At 60.5% G+C, this 21,614-nt stretch overlaps 1 protein-coding gene across 1 annotated transcript in view; it reads right to left on the bottom strand.

Annotated features, from left to right (window-relative positions):
* Positions 1 to 21,609, bottom strand: part of SLC9A1 (solute carrier family 9 member A1) — a gene marked incomplete at its 5' end in the record, with an annotated part of 29,886 nt that extends 8,277 nt beyond the window's left edge. The window contains 2 exons of the mRNA XM_026062428.1: positions 136 to 596; positions 21,336 to 21,609. Coding sequence (XP_025918213.1) covers positions 136 to 596; positions 21,336 to 21,609 — 735 coding nt within the window. The remainder of the gene's footprint in view (positions 1 to 135; positions 597 to 21,335) is intronic.
* Positions 21,610 to 21,614: the final 5 nt, after the last annotated feature.

Below are 21,614 nucleotides of genomic sequence, written 5' to 3'. Positions count from 1 at the left end.
GCGGGTCTGCCAGCATGATTGACAGCTGCCAATCTTGGTGCTACTACCCYGAGATCCTGCTCCCAAGGGAACTGCACGCTCCCGGCTGGTTGCCCTCGCCCAGCCTGCCGGCTCTGCCCCGCGCACTCCACTTACGACCGTGACGGCGTCATTCAGCAGGGACTCCCCGAAGACCAGGATGTGCAGCAGCTCGTTGATGTGGATCTCCTCAAAGACGGCCAGCACGGCCACGGGGTCCACGGCCGAGATGATGCTGCCGAAGAGCAGGTTGGCCAGCAGGCCGATGTGGTTGAGGCCGGTGCCGCCGACCTGGCACACGGCGTACATGAGGCCACCCAAGAAGAAGGCATTCCAGAGCGTCCCCACCACGGCGAAGATGAGGATGGTGCCCAAGTTCTCCGTGAACTGGCGCAAGGGGAGGAAATAGCCGGCATCCAAGATGATGGGCGGGAGGAGGAAGAGGAAGAAGATTTCCGACCTGAGGATGGGGGGCTTTTCCCCCACCCCTTTGATGAGCCCTCCGACCAAAAGGCCCACCACGATGAGCAGGCAGCTCTCAGGAACGATGTTGGACACCGAGGGAATCACATGGAAACCTAGAGAGGAAGAGGAGAGAGTGAGACACAGGCTGGCTAAGCGATCGGAGGATGCTGTCCGGAGGAGAACACCCCCGTGGGAAGCAGGGCCAGGTCCCAGCCCTGCCGCCGCCTCCCCACGCACTCCAAAATCATTTGCTCCTTCCGTGCCTCAGTTTCCCTCTTCTATCCCTCTTCTTCCCCATGTTCCCAAGCTCTAACATGGAAACTAGTCTCACCATGCTCCCATACGCTGGCATTGCTTATTCACGCAGCCCGCGCAGTTCTCGCACCAGCTGTTGCTGGCTCCAGCTATTAATCCCGAGCCCACGTCGGCACCGCTGTTATCTCCCGCCAGGCAGCGGGCTGCCCACACGGATGCCGTTGCACAGAGCGGGCCAGGCTTTTGCAGGAGCTCCCACCTCGCCCCTGGGTGCCCGGCCCCCACCTGAGCCGCTCCGCACCTCTCCGTTACATGCGGCAAGGGTCACATCCTTGCGGAGCGGAGCTGTTCCTCGGCGTTGCACGGCAAAAGGGGACGCGCTTCACGTGTTGCACCGAAGCACGATGCCAGACGCGGGTGTCTGAGCCAGCCGGGACCCGCTAGGACGATTTCTGCCCCCAAACATCCCCGAGYCCCAGCAATGCGGGCATCTGCCTGCTGCATTGGGCAGGCGGCACGGCGCTACGCCAACCAGCACCCCGGCCAACCGCACCGATACCCGCGGCGGATTTTGGGTCTGAACATCTCTGGATAATATCTCAGGCTTTGTAATTATTATTTTAAAGTAAGGCACATTTGTTCCCTGGCAAGGGAACCGGTTTCAGACAAGGAACCTTGTCTTGGCATCCCCGACGGCGCGTTCCTCAGCTCCTTCCGGACGTGCGGCTGTGCCATCTGCACTTCGTTTCACAACAGATAAAAAAGCTCCCTAACGAGGCGGGCGGCTCGGGAACCAGCGTGCTGCCTGCCCGGGGCCGCTCGGCTCCCCGGCGAGCTCCCCACCTCCTTCCCGAGTCTGCAGCGGCAACATCTGCGCCCCGGCGCCCGCTCGTCGCTCCCCCGCCCGCGCGGCCCAGCGGGGCAGGCGTCACGCAAACAGGGCTGCAACGAGAAAAGCAGCCAATTCCACGGAGTCTCGCCCGCTCGGCACGCGCAGGAGCAGGAAGGGTCAGGGGGCTGCGGGGGCCCTCGGCCCCGCCGGGCTAACCGCGAGTCAGCTACGCGGCTCTGACTGCAGCCCCGACCACACACTGGCCCCCGAGGACACGAGGAGACCTCAGATCGCTGCCTGAGCCGCCGGCGCTGCCTGCCAGGCAGCAGGCCTGGCACCGCAGAGGCTGGAGGATTCGTTACACCCAAGGCTCCAAGCCGGTGCGGGCTGTGGACTCAGCCGTCCTGGCGGAGCTCCGATGGCTCCGACAGGTCTCAGGCGCTGTGAAGACAGGGAAAGGATCCAGCTCTCTCCTTTCCCAACCTCCCCTTGAGCCCGTGGGAAGTTTTAGCGCCCCGAAGCGCCCGGCGAGGAGCTCCCCGGCGCCGCGGGCRCTCGCGGCGGTCCTGGCGGACGCGGGGCGGCTGCGCTGCCGGCGCGGCGTGGGCGATGATCCCTCTTCCCAGCACAGCTCCTTGCAAAGGGCGCCGGCAGCCGGCGCTTCCAGCGCGCGGGGCACCTGCACGCGCCGGCGTCTGCCAGCCCCGGCCAGAGCACGGCTTAACGCTACCCGGGCAGCGAGCCGCCTGCAGCAAACCAGTTTTCGCTTGCTGAATCTGYTCAGTCATGAATAAAACACAAACACCGACAATTAAGCGTCTCTCGCTTCGTCTCCACAGGCCCCGGGATCCCATTAAACCGGAGCGGTCGCGTGCTGATGTGAATTCAGTGTTTCAGAGCCTTTTTGCCGGGGCCTAAAAATACCCTCGCCCGGGCCGCGTGTTAATTATGCCTTTGATGCCACTGAACCTCAGCCATTTGTGCTCCCCGCTTGCGCCGCTCGGTATTTTTAGCGCGCYGGAAAGCTCATCAGCACCAAGCTGTTGCTGCGATCCCGCCGCGACAGCTCCTCCCTCCGCCAGCCGGAGGTGGGGAGCCGGAACGGTGCCCGGAGCGGGCGCCTGGCAGGAGAGGCGCGACGGGGCTCCCGTCCCGGGACGAGGCGAGGGAGGAGAGCGCGAGGAAGGGGACCGTTGGCAAAGGGCCCCGAGACTTGCCGAAGGGAGCAGYGAGGGGATGCACGAGCCTGCTGGCTGCGGTCCCTTAGGATTCACTCCTCCGCTTGGGACCTGCTGCCTCCCCCAGGTGGAATAAGCTTTCCGGACCCCCCCTGGGCTCCCGTTCCCGGCTGCCGAGGGTGCTTTGGCGAAGGATTATTGCAAAGCAGGAGTGCGGGGCTGCAGCGCCTGGTGCTGCTGCCTCGGCTGCTCCACCTTCAGGCCGGCCACAAGCAGGCTCTGCGGGGATAAATCCGTTCACGGAAACCGGGATGAGCTCAGAGGCAGGAGAGGCCCAGCAAAGGCCCCCCGCGCTGCTCAGCTCCCGAGTGAGCTGCCTCTTTTCTGCTTTTTGCTGCTGCAAAAGGGCAGGAGCTGCATCTCCGCAAGGGCCCATCGGAAAAACCCCGGCTGTGTGCAGCGGCATCACGTGCTGGGCGCACGAGAAGGGAAGAGCTTCCCCGGCTAGTGAGTGAAGCGTCAAGAGGCAGCTCGGGCACCAGGCGCACGGGGCACCCAGCGGGTTTCTGCTGGCTTTCGTGAACCCCGTGAGAAGGCAACTCCTTCAAGAGCCCGTTTCCCTGCCACGCTGGGCTGCGAGCAACCCTTGATCCCCAAATTACCAGCACAGGCCATCACCTGAAATTTCTTACTTTCGAAAACAAACTCAGYGGGGGCAGTTCCTCCGCTATCAAAGGCATCAGACAACATCACRACAGCAAAAAGCAAGAACCGTTGAGTCACCACCAACCCCGAGAGCCTGAGCAAACAAGGAAAAGGAAATCCACAAGTTAATAGTTTCTATTAAATGGTTCCCGGTCCACGTCACGCACCCTGCAGGCAGGCGAAGAGGGAGACGGCTCCCCGGGGGCGGCCAGGTCTCGCTCGGGTTAGGGCAGAAACGAGCTGGGAGACTGCGTCTGCAGCCTGGACACGAGCASAGTTAAGTGCAGCCCACGCACCTGAAGGACAAGTGGAAATTKCATCCCTTCAAATTAAAGAGATTTTAGGCAATGAAAGCTGCTGCAAGGCTGTAACTGTGCTGTAAAAGAAAGCGGGCTGCAGCTGCCAAACAGCATTTGTCTCAATTTCAGTGTCAACAGATTTGCACGGGGCCATTTTGATCGAAATGCACCTAATCCGGGCCAGCGTCAGGAATTTTCCTCCGCTAAACACAACGGAGGCAAGAAGCCCTGGTGTTTGTCAGCATCTGCACTTTGCAGCCGGGCGAGACCGCTTCTCCCTAGGTGCATAAAACCGGCCTGTATCGTACAGGCCAGGGAAGCCGAGCCAACACGTCCGAACRAGGACCCAGCCCGGYGAGCGGCCTTCGGTCTCGGACACYGCTGAAGGGGGGAYGCAGGTTGCAAGCGCCGGCACGGRGCTGCCGCGAGCAAGGGCCGGTCCYGGYCCCGGCARGCGCGGGGCTCCCGTTTCGGCCGCTAAGGGTCCATCTGCGGGCTGCCAGCGGGCCCCYGGGTTCCTCTCCGCACGGATCTGGATGCTGCCGGGTGCAACGCCATGCAAATATTTACTCCCAGTCCAACAGCTTGGGAGAGACTCCAGCCTCCATGTGGTTTTTTCCTCCCTTATCAGTAACTGGGTTAAACCAGCCCTGTTGGACAGGGCGGGCCGGCGTTATACAGGCTCCATGCAGCAGCCAGAAGCGCCGGCTGCAAAAGGGAGCGAGGGACAACCCGCGTGGCGCAGYCCAGCCTCGTCCCACGGCAGAAACCCCCGGGGACCGCGTCCTGCCGGTGCTCCCCTCTCCCGCTCCCTTAGGACTTCTCACCCCTCCCACGGCCCGGGCGCAGCAGCGAGCCGGCTCCATACGGCATGGGATCCAAGGTCAGGCTTAGTCAGAGCTCTGGCACYGCTCCCCTCACGTACAGACCTCCCCCAAAGTGCTGTGGAAAGAACATTTTAATTGCGTTTTAATAAAACACTTGAATGTTTATGGGGAGAGGAAGGAGGTGAAGCCTTCGGGCGCTTCCCTGTCCCAGTCCAGGTCTGGGAGACGCCCAGGTCTCCCGGCCCGGCTCCCGCCGCGGGGACGCCGCCGCGGGCAGAGCTGCAGAAGCCCCCTGCAACGCCCGGGCTTTTCTCGCTAGCAGGGCAGCGGTGCAGGCGGCGAAAATTTCACCCCGCACCAGCGAGGAGCCGCGTCCGGGGTGGGCTGCGGCAGGGCTACGGAGATCACAGCGTCGCAGCACCGACTTCACATTGCAGCTGCCCTCGTGACGCTGCTCGAGAGCACAGGATGACTCAGGCCCCTAAAAAATACTGCTGTTTGGAAGTTAAAAAAAAAAAAAAAAAAAATCCCAGGCTTTACTTTCACATCAGTCGCAAAGACCCAGGCGCTCCCTGCCGCAGCAGCTCCGCAGGATTCAAAGCCAATTCCACCGTCCAGTTCAACCAGCAATCCCAGCCTGCGGCCCCAGCTCCCCCGGGGCCGGCCAGCAGCCCGGAGAAGGAGCAGGAGGATTTGGCTGTGGCCCTGGGGTTAACGTTCCCTCCTTTCACAAGGAAAAAAAGCCGTAGGATGAAAGAGAGAAGGAAACCCATTTCACATGCTTGGCTCGGCCGGCGTTTGAGATTGAACCCGATAAACCGATGCAGAAACGCAGAGAAAACGGAGGCCGGGGTGGAGAGCCGGGGAGCAGAGGTCCTGCCAGGAAACTCTGCAGGGATGGGGGAAACGGTGCCGCAGGGAACCGGATTGGACCCCTTTCCAACCCCTCCGGAGGCAATGCACCCAGGCCACCTCCGCCAAGGGCGGCACCAGGGACCGCTGGTGGCCGCGAGGACTTGGCGCGCTCACGGTTAAGCGCCGTGCCCCCGCGGCTTCACCGTGGCTTCCCAAGCTCCCACGCACCGAGCCTCGCGGAAAAGCTACGCTGCTTCCAGGAAGACGTCCGTCAGCTACGAGGAGGCACGAGAAATCGGAGCGGTTGCAAAAACAACCCCCCCCCACAAGGCTTCGGAGGTTTATTAGAGCTGCTGCAGGCACGTGGCAGCCCCTGGAGAGAAACGACGCGATTACTAACCAGGGGATCAGACAGCCCCTCCGCCCCCCTGCAACATTTCTTCCGAGGGGAGGTAAATGATGGGTTAGGCTGGACGAGGCGGTAGCAAAGCGCCAGGCGGTGCACCCGCGTCCCCGCGCTCGCTGCAGCCTCGGGCACCCASGGGTGCCGCGCCGCGGAGCGTGCCGCGGGGCCGGGAGCCCCCGGGAGCCGGCTCGGGCCGGGGAGGAGGCAGCCGGGGGAGCGGACATGCTCAGACGGGCTGCCCTTCTGAAGGACACTGCAGAGAGCGCTGGCTGGAGGAGACCCACGTGTCGCAGCAACGCCAGAGCCCCCTCCAAAGGCCGCGTTAACCCTTTCGGACGCCGGGCTGGCAGCGTCCCGGCGGGCCATATGGAGACACACAGCAGCCCTGCTTCTGCAGCGAACCCAGCAGCCGCGGCGGTGATGGGTGCAGGGAAGGRTGCAGGAGGGCGCAGGCACCTTCCCGCACTCCTGCAGGACCAGGGGACTACGCGGAGCCCGGACCAGGGGATGCTTTGCTGGACGAGCCACGGATGCAGTCACCAACGGTGGTCACCTGCAAAGTCGCCACCCAGTCCCACACCAGAGCAACCGAGCGCCCAGTCCAGCGTCTCCCTCCTGTGACAGGAGGGCTGGAGAAGCTGCCGTCCGCGCGCAGAYGGGGTCTCCGCATGGGGAGACGGGACAGAGAATCAGGACGTCTTGGCTGGAGTTTTCCAGCTCCCCAGTGAAGGCGAACAGGGCAAGGTTTCCCACACTGCCCCCTCCAGCGATCCCAAACTTCCTCGCACAACAGACCTGCACCCGGGATCACGAATCCCTTGCTGCAGCAGGGATTTCTTTGGCGAACGGAGATGGGAGACATGGATGGGGACGCCGGGTTCGAGTCCCAGCTGTCACAGACCCGCTCGTTCCAGGGGCAGTGACTTCTCTCTCTTCCCTGCTTAGAAATAACCGTGGGCCCCCAAGGAGGGCTGGCAGCTTGGGGCAGGGTCCGGGCCCCCGGGATCACCCTGGCCTGGCTCTGACACTGCTCTTATTTAGGAGCAAGAGGTGGCAGAGGGTCGAGGACGTGGGACTAATCCCCAGGCAGGGTGAAGGCGCTGCGCGGATGGCGAAGCAGGAGGAGAAAACGCTGCTGCCAGCTCTCCCGCCACGCCGATGTCTCGTTAGCTCCTGCTTTACCGGCCAACTGCCTTCCAAACCAGACCTCTCGCGCTGGCACGGTACCGCCATCCCTCCTCTCCGCCAGGCCTTCTCCAGCCCGCGGGGTCGCCGCGGGGAGGCCGCCCGCGGAGACATCTGTCCCGGCGCACGGGGCCGGCTGCGAATTCGGCACCGTTTCCCGCGCTCTGCCAGCCCTTCTCGGGCTGAGTGGGAGAATTTGGGGCTTCCTGGGCTGCGCGCTGCCTTCGGATATAACCGAGGGTCACGGAAACAGCCGGGACTGGCGCTCGCTGGTTTTGCTCCTCTCCGCCCTGCCTGGCTGCCTCTGAGCTGGGTGCGAGGAAAGGGCTTGCCGCGCTTGCTTGGTGGCGGAGCAGAGCCGAGGCCCTGGACCACGTTTGCAGCCAGCTCCTGGGGGAAAACCCACGTCACGCTCCCAGCTTTCRGCTGCGGCTTCTTTTTATTTCTTTTACTCCCCAAAAGGAGTGGGATTTTCTCGCCCCAGCAAGAGCGGTGAAGCGCCCAGCCCTCGGCCACGGCTGCAATCGCCCAAAGATCAGCCAGGCTTTGCCGGCTGCTGCYGGTGGCCTCCGGCACGGCCACCTCATGGGATGTCTCACAGATGCTTTAACCGCGTCTCAGCCCTGCTGCGCTGCCTCGGAGCAAGTCTCCCTCGCAAAACGGAGATGAACCATCAACCAGCCCGCAAAGACGCAGAACAAGGAGCCTGCGGCGGGGCAAGGAGCGAGCCATGCGCACCGGCACCTGCGCAGGTAGCAGACGTAACAGGGAAGTCTCGAGGGAAAGGGAGGAAAATTGAACTTGCTGTAAGGGAATTAAATAGCTGATGATTTCCACCTAAAAATAGAGCAAAGCCACAGCTCATGTCGCCCTGTAAGRGGAGCTGGTAAAACCGTGATACTTAAATTACATCCCTTGCATCTCGCAAGCTCCAACGTCATCAGCCGCCCTCAACCTTCAACCCATTCCCAAGCCCAGCTGGCGCTGGGAAGCCGCTCGCAGACTGCCCGGCTGCTTGCTGGCAGGACCCGCTTGCCAGGACGGCACACGGGGCCCAGCGTCGGGCTGGTGGGACGCTGGTCACAGCCAGTTTGCTTTGCCTAAAACGCGTTCTGCTTCAGCAAGGAGCAGATGGCATTTGAACGCGGGTCCGGGTCTCCCGAGGGCACTTGAGCAGCTCCGTCATGTCGACTGCGACGGTTTGTCGTGGTTGGGGGCAACCTTTCAGAAATGCATCCGACGGCCTCAACGCACAGGATGGAAACGCTCTGATTTTCCACTCCGAAGTGACGTTTCTGTTTAGGAGAATACAACCATTTGCATATAACCGGTTCTTGTCTGCTTTAAGCAGGGCAAGGTGTCCAGCATAGCCTGGCTGCCATCACGGCCAACTCCCAGACCTTGATACCGTACCGGATCGTGCACAACGCCCCTGGAAGCCGCGCTGCTACTGCGCGGCGGTCACTAGCCATTAAGACCCGTTGCTAGTTGCCAAAGGTAGGGCCTTTATTTTCTTTAGGTCTGACGTTGCCGTCCCCCTTGCCGACGGCCCTTGCTCAGCCAGCTGGGTCCCACCTTGCAGCTGCTCAATTGCCCCGTGTTTTTCCTCTCTTTTGCACAGCAAACAAGCTGGCGGCGAACGGAGGGAGAGTTTCCTGCGATAGGAGATCAATAGCCGCCTGGTACAGCCTCCGGCTCCCTCTGCTCTGTGTATTCAACCTTAATGCCTACGGCGAGGCGAGCGCGCGTGAGAGCGACCTGCCCGGCCCCCGCCGCTGCGCGGGAGATAAGAGCAGCGTCGATAGCGTCGAGCCAACCCTCAAACGAGTCGAACCCCGAAAGCCGCAGAGCAAAAAGCAGATGCTATCAGGCACCAGCCCGCGACGGCGTCGCTGCAGCTCAGCGGGTCGGCTGCAGCCACCGGCAACGTCCGCTCGCTCGGGCCCTCGCAGGCGGCGCAGAGACTCGTGCAGGCGTTGCAGGGACTTGCAAACCGCCTTCGCTCGAGCTGGTTAAAGCGCGCCCCAATGGCAGCGAAAGCTGTTGGTGCCGCTGGCGTGGCTGCGAGGTGCCAGCCCACACTGACCCAAAGGCATCACGGCCCGGCGCTGCCAAACCCTGCTCGGGCAGCGGGGAAGAGCCCTTTAGCCCCGGCAAAGGGCCGAGAGCTCCTCCACCTTGCCGGGAAGGACTGGCGGGGCTTTTGCAGCAGGCTTGACAAGACCGACATTTTCCCACTTGCACCGTCCTCCCCCAGCAGCGCTCCCGCAGCCCGTTCCCGCACGTGGGCCCCAACAGATCCTCCGATGGGAGCAGAGACAAGTCGAGACATCCTAACCCCCTGAGGCAGCTGGGCAGAGCGTATGCACGCTTGCCTTTCCCACCTCTCCATCATCCCCTGGGGACCTTCAGGGAGCAAAGCCAACACCTCCAAATAGGCTGAGCACAGAGCGAGCTGCAGCCGGAGGCTTCTCCTCACTGGGAGCGTGGAGGACGGGTGCCGGAGCGCCGGCACGAGCCCCTGGCCGGCCTCCCCAGCGTGGCAAGCTCTGCTGCGGCCGTACCAGCCGCGGCAGGCGTCACCTCCCTCCTGCCCGCCCCAGAGGTGCCAAACTTCACACCCGTTCGATACAGCCCCCTCGCAGCCACAGAGACTCGGAGATAAACCCGCAAGGTTGCCCCCCGGCTAGCACAAGGCTGGACTTGGAGATGCAGAAGGGTCCTGGAAGGCCGAGCAGCCCGGGGAGCGCAGCCCGATGTGTCCCTGCAGCCGAAGGCACGAGCTGCCAGGGGATGAAGCGAGCTCCCTCGCTGCCCGGCCGCCCTCCGTGCGTGTCCCCCCCAGCACCGCAACGCTCCCCTCTGCAAGGGGACTCTCATTTCGCTGGCACAGACCCCGCTGCAAGGGATGCTGCGCTGCAGCCGGACGCAGCGCCGGCGTCTCTGGCCCTCAATGGCTGCGCTGCAGCACTGCAAAGCAGGGGGAGGACGCAGCGAGCCCAGGCGCACCAGAGGGATCTGAGTCATCCGCAGACACCCTGGATATCAGCCTGCCAGGATGGGTGGACCCCCTCGGAGAAGGCTGCTGTACACAGCTATAAACAAGTCGCTTCACGTAAACCGACAGCATTTCAACCATAGCTGGGAGAAACCCTTCTCGGGGCCCAATTCAGACTCGGCACCAACTCCCCCGGACCCTCCGGCACAGCGCCGGGAAGAGGGCTGCCGCTCGCTTTGCAGTTTGCTGGTTCGGCCCCTCTCCGCCGCTCGAGCCCTGGGGCTGCAGGCTGGGCCGCGCTCCCGCACCTCCGTCCCCGAGCGCCGTGCCGCAGGGCCACCTCGCTGGCACGACCGACAGCCTCCCAGCAAACTCAGCACCCTTTTCTTTAGCCAGAAAAAAACCCAAGTAAATGAATGATGGGAGACATACAAACCTTTGCCAGCCCCAGGTCAGCCCACCCCACCGGCGGAGGAGCTCTTGGATAGCACAGCAATAAACACCCCTGTAAAAGCCCTCAATCCAGCCAGGTGTGTTTTGGTTTCCAGAAGAAGCCCAGGAGGGAGCAGCAGGGGCCAGGGAGACAGACAACCCCCAGCGCCCTTCCAGGATTCAATCGGCCGCGGGAGGGCCGAGCGGCGCCGCAAGAGACCTGCTCCTGCAGAGCGGCAAGCTCGGCACCCTGGTGAACCGCCCCACCGCCCGCGCGTCCCCACGTCCTCCCTCCACCGGGTCGCGCTCGGCCAGCTCCAGAGGATTTCCTGCTGGGAAATGCGGGGCGAGGGGTGGCCCCCGGCAAAGGCCGCACCAGCCCCAGCCCGGCGTTGCGTCTGCGGCTCGGGGAGCTGGGCAACGCGCGGCCTCACGGCTCGTGCCACCAAGCCCGCGACTCTGCGGCCGAGCGCGGAGCGGGCAGCAGCGATTCCTCCCTGCTCGCTCACAGCGACGCAAGCCAAGCCCTGCTCCCCGCGGTGCTGGCGCCCGTCAGCGGGCGAGGGGCCGGTCCCGCTCCCACGGCCCCCTCTGCGCTGCTTCCACTCCGGAGCGTCCAAATCAGCCCACGAGGGATTTCCCCGGAGAGCTGGCCCTGATCCGGAGCGCCCAGGGCGAGAGCAGCGGTGGGACGGGATGCACGGCATGCAAGTCCCGGCCCCAAGAAAGCCCCTCTGAGATGGCCCACGGCATGGCACGGCATTTGGGACAGAGCCGGACTCCGGGAAAAGGATGGGACATCCCGCTCCGATGAGGCTGGGACAGCCACAGCCACCCCACGTCGAACGAGCCCTCGTCGCTCCTTCTGCGGCACCTCAGCCGGGTTGATGGAGCGGTGCGGAAACCTGTCGGGATGCGCTGGGAGGATAACGTCGGCCTCCAGGGAGGATGCAGCTTCCGGGCAGTGCGGCAAAGCCCTGTACGGCGATTCACGGACAGGAGCACTGAGTGGAAACGCATCAGGTTTTTTCCAGAGCAGGGAGAACTGATGCAGCAAAAGGCCCTTACCCTGTTTTATTTCCAAAGCACTCAAAAGAAATTAACAGATCAACTGGGACTCTTTCACAGAGCCGGTATTAATTTCCTCACGGCTGCAAAAAGGAAATGAGACAAAAGGCATTAAATGGAGTTGCCCGAGTCCCCGAGCGAACAGCGTGAGAGCTGGCGTCAGAACTCAGCAGCTCCCAATTTCCAGTCCTGCGTTTAGATAAGGCTTCTCCTTCAAACCAGAGGAAAAGCCAAGGACGCACTCAAAGAAAAGCGGATATTAAGGAAGATCTAATTGCCACTGGAGAAGAGAAGCCCTCTGCAGCACCCTGGACTGTCACCCAATAGCTTGGGAACTTCAAACAGGGAGAAAAACGTGGAGCCAACTCGAGATGCTGGTGGAGCAAGCAATGACGGCATGGGCAACCTGGGCTTAATCCCATCGCCAGATGCCGGGCATCTCGAGGAACCTCCTGCAGACCCAGCTGAGGACAGCCACGAGCACAGCAGTGCTCCTGCATCTCCTCGCGAGCCCCAGCGAGGTGGAACGTGGCCGTAACCCACGTGCCAGCGCTCCCACACGTCGAAAGCGCAAAGCAACAACCTTCTCCTTCGGACGAGCTTTGAAAAACTGGCCGGGGAAGGGGAGCTGCTGCAAAATCAAAGAAAAGGCTGGAGAAAAGCAACCTTGACTTTGCCCAGCTACACGCCAGGCTCGTTATTAAAAATCTCCAGCGACTGCAAGGGTGCCCCGGTAACTCCGGTCCCCGCTGACTCGGTGAGTATGCTCCTCTTACGGGCATGTTACAGGGCCGCTCCCAAACCATGGGCTGAGATTAGCAAACCTGTTTAGAGCCTCCAGGCCTGCTCCGTGCACGGTTTTTCTAAGGCGTGACTGTACGACCTTTACCGTCTTGTGGCATTAGTCCAACCGGAGATGGGCGTACCGGTACGAAGGCACGAAGGGGCAAAACACCACTCCGATTGCTGCTGCTGGTGCTCCGAACGCAGCCTGATCCTTCCCCACCACCTCTGGACTGGTCCATCACAGGCTCATGCCTGCAAAGCCGGACCCTCACCAGTGTGGCTCACTTATCCCCAGGAAATGGAGTTTTCCATAGAGCAACAGCATCCTCATCCGGGGTTATATCCTTCAGCCGCATCTATATCCTTCAGCTGCATCCGAACAGTTAAAGCAGCTGGAGCTGTATATTTTGGGAAGGCCTAATAAAAGAAGGTCTAGAGAAAACTGCTCAAGCACCAGGGAAAAGGGCCAGAGCTAAACATAACTGCTCACCGGCCATATTTTTCCCAGATTTCTTCAGCTGTCGCAACGGGTGCTGGATGCCACAAATAGCTGGGCTAGGAGGGGTCAAGGCAGCGCTGGCTGAAGCTGTGGGAGTTCTGCAACAAAACCGTCCGAATCACTGTCAGCACGGTGCAAAGTTAAACTTTACACTGTTTAATGCAAAGATTGAACGGCTCTGGAGTAGGAGATACTCAAAACAATGCCCAAGTCCGGAGTCTGAATTCAGATTATCCCCAAATGAGACCACAATTGCTTTTCCAGCCTCTTGCCTTCACACATGGTGCAGCGTTTAATAGTTCCTGCTGGGCTTGAAGCCGCAGGAAGAGTTAAACCCAAGCCACCCCAGGGCGACAACAGATAAAATCCCCGAGCAGAAGCGATGCCAATCGTCCTTCCCAGGAAGGGCAGATTTCCTACCGCAAGCACGGGCAGGAAAAACTAACAAAGCTTTTCAGGAAACAACCTGTCGGTCTCCACTCCGGACGGAGGGAGGAGGCAGTTGCAATATCACTGATTACTACCGGGCTTTGCAACCCGAGACAAAGCAACGCCATCCGCAGCACACGACGGCGGCGAGCCGAGAGCCAGCACGAGCATCCAGACGCTCTTCCTGACCTTGCTTTCCGCGGGAGCTGCCGTGACGCACCTTGGCGAGGTCCAGGGGCTGGAGAGCCATCCTCTTGAGACACTGTTTCAGCCTTCCAGCATCTTTTTTCCAGCGGGGACACAGGCGACGCTATCTTGCACCCCGCCAGTCTACGTGCATGCTCCTGGGAGCAGATGCTCTGGCATGCAGCGCTTTGCAGACGCGGGGGGAGCCCGTGCCTTTCAAACGCACCCCCCCCGAGATTCGCGCTCCAGTGGGAAAAGCACTCCCGAAGGAAAACAAGGCACTAGCCCGGCTGGGTACACCAGCTTTTCTATTTAAAGGCCTACGTCTGCATAAGCCTGTGGCGTTTGCGCTGTTAAAAACCTCCAGCACCAGGGGTGAGAAAACTGCCTTCTCTCCAAATCTGTCATTAAGATTTAGCATGTTGTGACTCCTAAATGTAGGATAATTCCAAGCCCTGGAAAAAAAAAAAAATCCTGCTGTAAATCTGCAAGAGGGAAGCTGCGTTGACAAATGTGCCTCTTGCAAGCTCGGTGAAGAGAGAGGAATTATTTCCCTACCACCACCCACCATTAAGCGGAATTGGAGAGCCGTCCCAGGAGGTTGTTTGCATTGCGACTTTCAGGGCCCATCTGGAGACAAAGAAGATTGCGTGATCTGGTGCTTATGAGTCAGTCCTGGGCAACCCAAGGAAACGCATTCGTTCTCTTCTGCTTGCAAAAAAACGCTTTGCATTCTCCGGCTTTCCACCCGAGGATCTCAAAGCATCACACAAACTTCAAATGAGCCCTTGGTCAGTTCGGTCCCTTAAACACGGTGGTGCGGGGGACGGATCCAGCACGCTGGGGAAGTAACCCCAAGCCACGCGGCAACATATCGATGAAGCCAGAGCCACGCAGCTCTCGCTGCCTCCGTGGGAGCAGTGATCAGACCTTTCATCTCGCCTTTTCTGGCAAACAGCGACGTGTGCATGCATGCCCGTCCCTATAGATTTTAATTTCATTTCTCTGTTCCCAGGCAGAAGCGCACAGACATTCTTCTGCCTGGAAAAAGAGCACGACAACAAAACATAGCAAGATACCCATCCCTCAATTAACACACAACTGCAAGACGCTTGAAAATTAGAGAGGTAAGCTCGATATCGAAGGCCACAAAGAAGAGACGGCGATCAGACGGCTTGCCTAGAGCGGCATGCCAGCAGGCGCTGTGAAGCAAGAGGCCCGAGCATCGATACTTGAGCTATTGCCGCAGCTTCCCTACTCCTTTACCTGCGCGTTGAAGTCGGTCAACACAGATTTGAAAACACTGAGGCTGTTATCAAACCTACAGCAGCATCTCGGAGCCCCGAGAGGCAAGAAGAAGCCGCTGACAGCCAGGGCAGCCGGCGGCAAGCCGGGACACGGGGCGAGAGGTGCTTCTGCTGCTGCCCCAGACACGAGGGCTCTGTCTCAGCTCAGCAAGGCCGTGTTTTTGCCGCATATTCCTGATGGATTTCGTTTTTTATTTGAACAAATTAAGCCTTAGGGAACCAATGGAAAAAAAAAAAAGAAAGAAATCAAATGTTTACAAGGCGGCCGCAGTAATTCATCCTCATTATCGCTTGCTTTTAAAGTTTCCTCCCTTGGTGCCCACGCTCCGTTCGGGGAGCAGCCGCTGGAACGATGCTTGCGGGAGAGGACTGACTCCCGCAGCGCCCCGGGACGGTCTCGGCGGCTCCAATCGTCTCTGCAGCCTCTAGCCAAAATGAGGATGAGGGGGAGGAAAACAGACGTCAATGAGGAAAGGGGGTTTGTTAATGAAATACTCTTTTTCAAGCCAAACAAGCTTCTAGTTTATATAACAGAAGATCAGTTTGGTGTCTGTCCCTCTCCTCCAAAAGAGAAACTCCATTCCCTCAGCAGCACAGATTTATATACTTGTAACCCAAAGAACAACCCTATCCCTTTCCCTCCACCACCATGCAGATTCCCTTTTTCCCATGCTTTCTCCTCAAACCCCAAAGCACTCGATTTGCAAGTGGTCCCTGAAGACCGGGGACCACTTCTGCACCCCCTGACTTCTACGGGATCTCCAGCACCTTTGGGTACCACGGCAAACCCGTGGCTCAGAGGCGAGACAAGCTCACTAACACCTCCTGGAAAGCGGGGCTAGCACTGATTTGGGCTTTGGCCATTGCAGGACTTTGCCGGTGAGACGGGCACCGATGCAGGTGGCAAGGTCCCCCGTGCTGGTGGAAGTCATAGCTGCAAACCAAGCGTCTGGTGGTTTTAATGGACATTACAGCTCACCGGGGAGGTATGGGCTACGATTAGCAGCGCCGCACTTACAGACACGCTCATCTTTTCCCACTCCATCACCACCCCGTATTTCACAGCAGGAACCTTTCACTCTTCCAGCCCTAATTAATCTAATGGTTTTCTTGGATCCCTAGAGGGAACAGTTTGGTTGTCTTCTGCTCAGACACCTGCAATGGGCAGGCCAGGAAGAAAAAAACCCACCATAGCTGTTCTCTTCAGAGATGGCAAGCCAGAGAGAGAGGAGAAACCGCAGCATGTGCTTGGATTGCTCCCCAGTAAGGAAGCGGGAATGCAACAAGTCTGCATTAGAAGAGACTTATTTAAATTCATTAGCATGACAATTTCTACTTTTGTAGCACCAGCTGCATCAGTATTTCAAAATCCTTTACCAATGGCTATTCATCAAGCCTCAACTCCTGGGCAAAACAGCCACTGCTTTGCTAATACAAACGGGGGGGGGGACACACACGAGGGCTTGGGGCGATCTCGGCCTTTCTACCACGTCTGGTCTCAAGAGCCGGTTTCTGCATCCCGAGCCCGGATTCCCGGCCCCCCTCCTAGCCCCTCTGCATCTCCATCGCGACACGGCCGTTTCCAGGCTTGGCGCTGTTCACCCGAACAAATCCTCTCCTGCACCGCAGGGGTTTGACTCCGGTCTCTGCGGTGGACCCTCCAGGAGCACCCAGCCCCGGCTTCAGGGCATGGATGCGGCCCACTAAAAACCAGAGGGCGGCACGCGGGGCCGAGATGCGTCGTGTCCCTGTGTAATGTGCTACTGTCCCTTTCTGGCTGGGCAGCTTGCTCAACGCTTCGTTGCGAAGTCGGGCTCCCCAGATCGCTTTACACCAGCCCGACAATTACACTGGTGACGACGGTGATTTTTCTGTAAGCATCAGATTGACGCCGGCGGCTCTCAGAGACAGTCTGGAGGGGACAGAGCACCCCAGACAACAGCCCTGGCCCAGGCACATGGCAAGATCGAGGGCTGTGACGGCAAAAAAGGCAGAGCAATGACTCAGTAATTACTACAGGCTCCAACCAAAAGCGGAGAGCTGCATCAGGCAGTTAGTGTCTAGCACGCGCCGGGGAGCAAAGACAGGGTAAGAGAGCTCAGCCATGAAACATTGCCTCCCAGGGACCCTCTGCAGCAGTCTCTTCTGCAGAGATTTAGGAAATAAAGTCCTCAGTACCCCCTTGAGCTGCCCGGTGAAGTGGGCAAGGCATGAAGCAGGACCAAGGAGACTTGGAGGCTCTCAGCTGCAGAAGAGCCGTTTGGTGCAGACAGACAGCCCCGCAAGCGACTGGCCTCGATCGAACCAGACTCCTAATGCAGGCTGGAAATATTCCTTCTGCGCTTTTTTTCTTCTGGGAGGCAAGGCCTGAGATGTGCTTTGGAGATGAAGGTAACCCTGACACTTCTCCAAGGTCACGGGCGTACAGGTGGGTAAGAGCTGGTGGCTGGCGATAAGGCTCGGAGCACCGGGCCCCAGCCCGTGTCCGGAGGGCCAGCAAAGGGACTGCTAACCACAGTCTGCTATTTACATTCCTGACTCATTCCTTCCCTTTCCACCAAAACGGAAAAAAATGTTTACAGTTGAACCCAAATTGTCCTGAACGTCTCCTGGAGCCATAAGAGCCGAAAGCTCAGTCCCCCCCACCGCCACCAAGCTCAGAGCCAGGAAACCAGGTTTGCCCACCCGATCTGGGGCTGCAAAGTCCCCTTCAGCCAGAGGCCATGGAAACCCTTGCAATGCCCGTACAAAACCCTTGCAAAGAGCCCTAAGGAGGCGAGGAAGGCAGCAGGGGAGCCGAGGGCACGGAGGAGGTCTGGTTTGGCTGCGTTACAAGGGTCCAAGCTCCTGGGGCAATGCCGAATCACGAGGGAGTTGTTCATCTCTGCCTACGACGAGGGGAAGGCTCCTTGCAGAAAACTTTGCTGCTGGTTTTTCTTCCCAGCAAAGGGAGCAAAGCCCCAGCCGCCCCGCAGTACCCTACGAGACTGTTCCCACCAGGTAACATATTGCAACAGGCTGAGACAAAGTCTTGTTACAACCCTCTTAGTCAGCAGCAGCTCAGGCTAGTGCTTTTATGGGCAAAGCCAAATCATCACCAGATGTGGCCTGCACGTAGCTGCTGGGACTTCGGAAAGGCACAGTTGCATCTAACCCTCGCCCCCTCTTCTCCTACACAGGATTAAAACATGGCATGAATATTAAGTAAAACAGTCAGCACCAGCCCTCCACTTCTGCACTGGCATTAGGCGAACCAGCAACGAGCCACGTCCGCAGGGCACACTCGGGTCACGAGTCACCCTGCTGCGCTCTGGCCCAAAAAGTCACCCCTCTGCAAGGCGGCAGGTGGCAAATTCTCCGGGAATCAGCGTCCTCCGAAGCCCTCTGCAAGGACTGCATCGAGCAGGGAGAGCTCGACTCACGCCTGCGCTCCCTGGAGAAACGAGGGCCCCCCATCTCGTGCCGAGCACTTACGGCTGCTGGGGGGAGAACAAATCACCTCCTAAGGACACCCCCAGGTCTCGCGTAGGCCTGAAAAGCTTAACGCATCTCCTGCGCTGGGAGTAAGAAAAGAAGCCAGAAGGCGCCAGGCTGCAAGGCACAGCTAACCCCGGCCCACGCTGCACTAATTCCCCCTCCGCGAGCCAAGGCGCCTCGCTCGCCCCCGGCCTCTCGGGGTTTTGCAAGGGGAGCCCGAGGCATCGGCGCTTGCACAGCGACTAGGGCAGGGGGCAGAGAGGAGGCGCTGCAAATCACTGCTCTGCCATCAGCCCCCTTCCCCTGCCCGTGGAAACGGGATCCTCCGAGCGCCATCCGGTTTAGGGAGCCCAGAGACGCGTGCGCCTCTTCCTGCCGTCCAAAACGGTGCTGCACAACCCGCCCGGTTGTGTAACAGCTCTCCCGGGAGGGCTGGGGGTGCCACAGCCGGCCGCCGCCGGCTCCCGCGCGCACGGATAAAACGGGGCGTCTTTTCCTGCTCTGGCATTAGCTCCTCTGATCCCGCATGGGATTGAAGGGGCCGGTGTTTAGACAGCAAGCCAGGAGCGAGCTTTGCAGGTCACAAGTGGAGGGCACCCGAATATTCGGTTATGCGAGCAGCTTGGGAACGACAAGCTTGCAACGTTATCCCTGTCCATCTGACGCAGTTCCAAAACCCCCGGAAAGGAAGACATGGAAAAGGACGCACCACGACTGCTCTGCTGCGAAAGCCCCTTTGAGATGTGTACATAACCGAGGTATGATTTTGGCAGAATCGGCTCTGCAGAGCACCTGCAACCTCCAAAGGCCCCTCAGCCCAAGTGGCGAGGCGGCTCCTCCTAAAATACACCCCTAAACACGCAGCCTTGCATAATCATTTTAACACGTAAGAACCGACCGGGCTCAGCTCACGACCAGAAATAACTTTTCGAGCAGCACAAACAGCCCTAACTCAAAGCAAGGCTGGCAGGAGCGGCTCCGCACGGCCACCCCGCGGCGAAACGCGGGTGCAGAGGCTCCCCGGGGCCCCCACCCTCCTCCCGCACCCCCGCAGAGCCCGTTTCTGCCGCCGCTCCGGCGTTTTCCACCAGCAAGGGGCAGTTTCACCGAGCTCGGCTCGAGTGCGGCCGAGCAGGGCACCGCTGGCCGCCAGCCAGTGCCGCTGGCCCCTCCTTTCTCCACCGGCTTCCGCACAGATCCTCCCGCTTGCTCTCCGCGGCAGACGACGGAAAATGCAGTGCAATAGCCCGAAACAGCTAGCAGAGGTCGCTTAACATGCGCTCGGTGAGGCACGGGAAAGCAGCTTTCGCGGCTGCATTTCCTGCGGCGAGGCACCTTCTTGCTAGGAAGGGGCTTTGCGTCGCTCACTCCGCGGGCAAAGCGGGGAAGGGATAAAATCCCTGTATCCCGCCCTCTTACGCTTCGTCCTGCCTGCTGCTCGCACCGGCGCGCAGGAAGCCTCTGGGCCCAAAATGTTTCACATACAAATAAAACACTCAGGGCAGACTATGAAAATGGGGTTTTACCTGCCACATTTGTAACAGGCCGGGAAGGGGACGGGGTTTTGGGGGAGAACCCAGGCAGCGAATGAACTCTGAGTTCCCGGCCGGGTCTGGGGGTCTCGTGGACCCCCTGGGCCAGGACGGAGCATCACCATGAGGTTTCCCAAAGGAGACGTCTCAGCACCAAGAGCCCGCAGCGAGATCCCCGTTGGTGAGCGCCCGTGCTCCATTATTAAATCTCTAATGGGAACCAAGGAGCAACATCAGGAAATGCAGATCTTCCCTCCCCTACTCCAAAACAGGAACAGGCAAACATTTCACCCACGCACTTTTGGCTTTATCGCTGCCTACAAACAGCGAAATCACCGCCCGGACCTGGATGAGTTTGACCTCTGCACCGGCAGAGGCCAGATCCTCTGCGCGGGTGTCAGCGGGCGAGCGGTGAGTTACATCACGTCATGCGTTTGGATAATTCAGTTGGTATCGATCCAGCTGCAGAAGTTCGGAAAACACTTTGCCAACACTGTCCCCCCCCCCCCCCCAGCATACTGATGCCTTTCCAGAGCGGTCACGCTAGCGGGTAACTTCTCCCGGCCCTCCGACAACCCTCCGAGCCCGGACGCTCACTATCGTTAATGCACGAAACCTCTGGCCGCTTTGCAGCGGAGAGGCAGGCTGCCCATCCCGGTCTGCATTTCAGAGAAGGCAGAGGAAGCTGAAGCACTGGGGAATTTTAAGTGACTTCTCCAAGGTTACAAAAGGTGTCTGTGGTCGAGAAAGGAAGCAAAGAAACCAAGTGGCCACTTCCTCCCTGGTGCCGCCCGGCTGCCGAAGGGAACCAAGCGCACCCGAAATGCCCCTGGCCCCAACAGCGAGCGGGCAGCGGCGGCAGAGCGGCTTCATCCGGCTCCCGGAGAGCAAGTGGAGCAAGTCCGCAGCACCGGCTGCCAGGCTCCCGGTGGAGCGCCAAGGCTGTGGGAGAGAGCAGTGCCCACCCCGGCCCTGGGATGCCCGGGGTGCCTGCCCCGGGATGCTTGGGGACCTTGTCCTGGGATGCCTGGGGGTCCTGCCCCAGGGTCCCTTCCCGGGGATGCTTGAGGGCCCTGTCCCAGGATGTCTGCACCGGGGCGCCTGGGGGTCCCGGCCTGGCTTGCTTGGGGGTTGTGCCCCAGGATGCTCGGGGGCCCTGTCCCGGGATGTTTGGGGATCCCTGCCCTAGGATAATTGGGGGGCCTGTCCCAAGATGCAGGGGACCCTGTCCCGGGATGTTTGGGGGTCCTGCCCTGCAATGCTCAGGGGTCCTGTCCCAGGATATTTGGTGGCCCTGCCCCAAGTGCTCAGCGTCACACCCTGGGATGCGGGGACCCCCGTCCTGGGATGTTGGGGGGTCCTGTCCCAGGCTACTTGGGGGTCAGGGTCCGGGATACTCGGGGGTCCCATCCCAGGATACTCGGGGGGGGCCTGCCTTCAGCGCCCGGAGCTTGTGCTCCAGGATGCAGGGTGCCCTGTGCCGCGGTGCTCAGGGGTCCTGTTCCGGGATGTGGGGAGTCCTGTCCCGGGAGAGTTAGGGGTCCTGTCCCGGGATGCCCGGGGCTCCGGCCGCGGGGTGCGGCGCCGCCAACGTACCCAGCTTCATGAGGCAGGCGAGCAGGATCCAGAGGGAGATCTCGAAGGGGATGCGGACGTGCCCGTAGTCGATGCCCAGCACGGGGAAGGCTTTGCGGGGCTTGGCGGCGCCCTCGCCCGAGTGGTTGCCGGGCTGCTTGTGCAGCGGCTCGATCTCCTGGGCCGAGGCGGGCGGCGCGGTCGTGATGCCCCCCGGCTCGGCGCCCGGGAAGCGCTGCAGCGGCTCCGAGGCCGGCACCGGGTCGGCCTGCAAGCCCTGGCCGGGCAGCAGCGGCCCCA

This window comes from Apteryx rowi, unplaced genomic scaffold, assembly GCF_003343035.1.
Source record: "Apteryx rowi isolate R43461 unplaced genomic scaffold, aptRow1 scaffold_190, whole genome shotgun sequence".
NCBI classification, from domain to species: domain Eukaryota; kingdom Metazoa; phylum Chordata; class Aves; order Apterygiformes; family Apterygidae; genus Apteryx; species Apteryx rowi.
The sequence above is the reverse complement of the archived record's forward strand: the minus strand, read 5'-3'. Positions and strand labels throughout refer to the sequence as shown.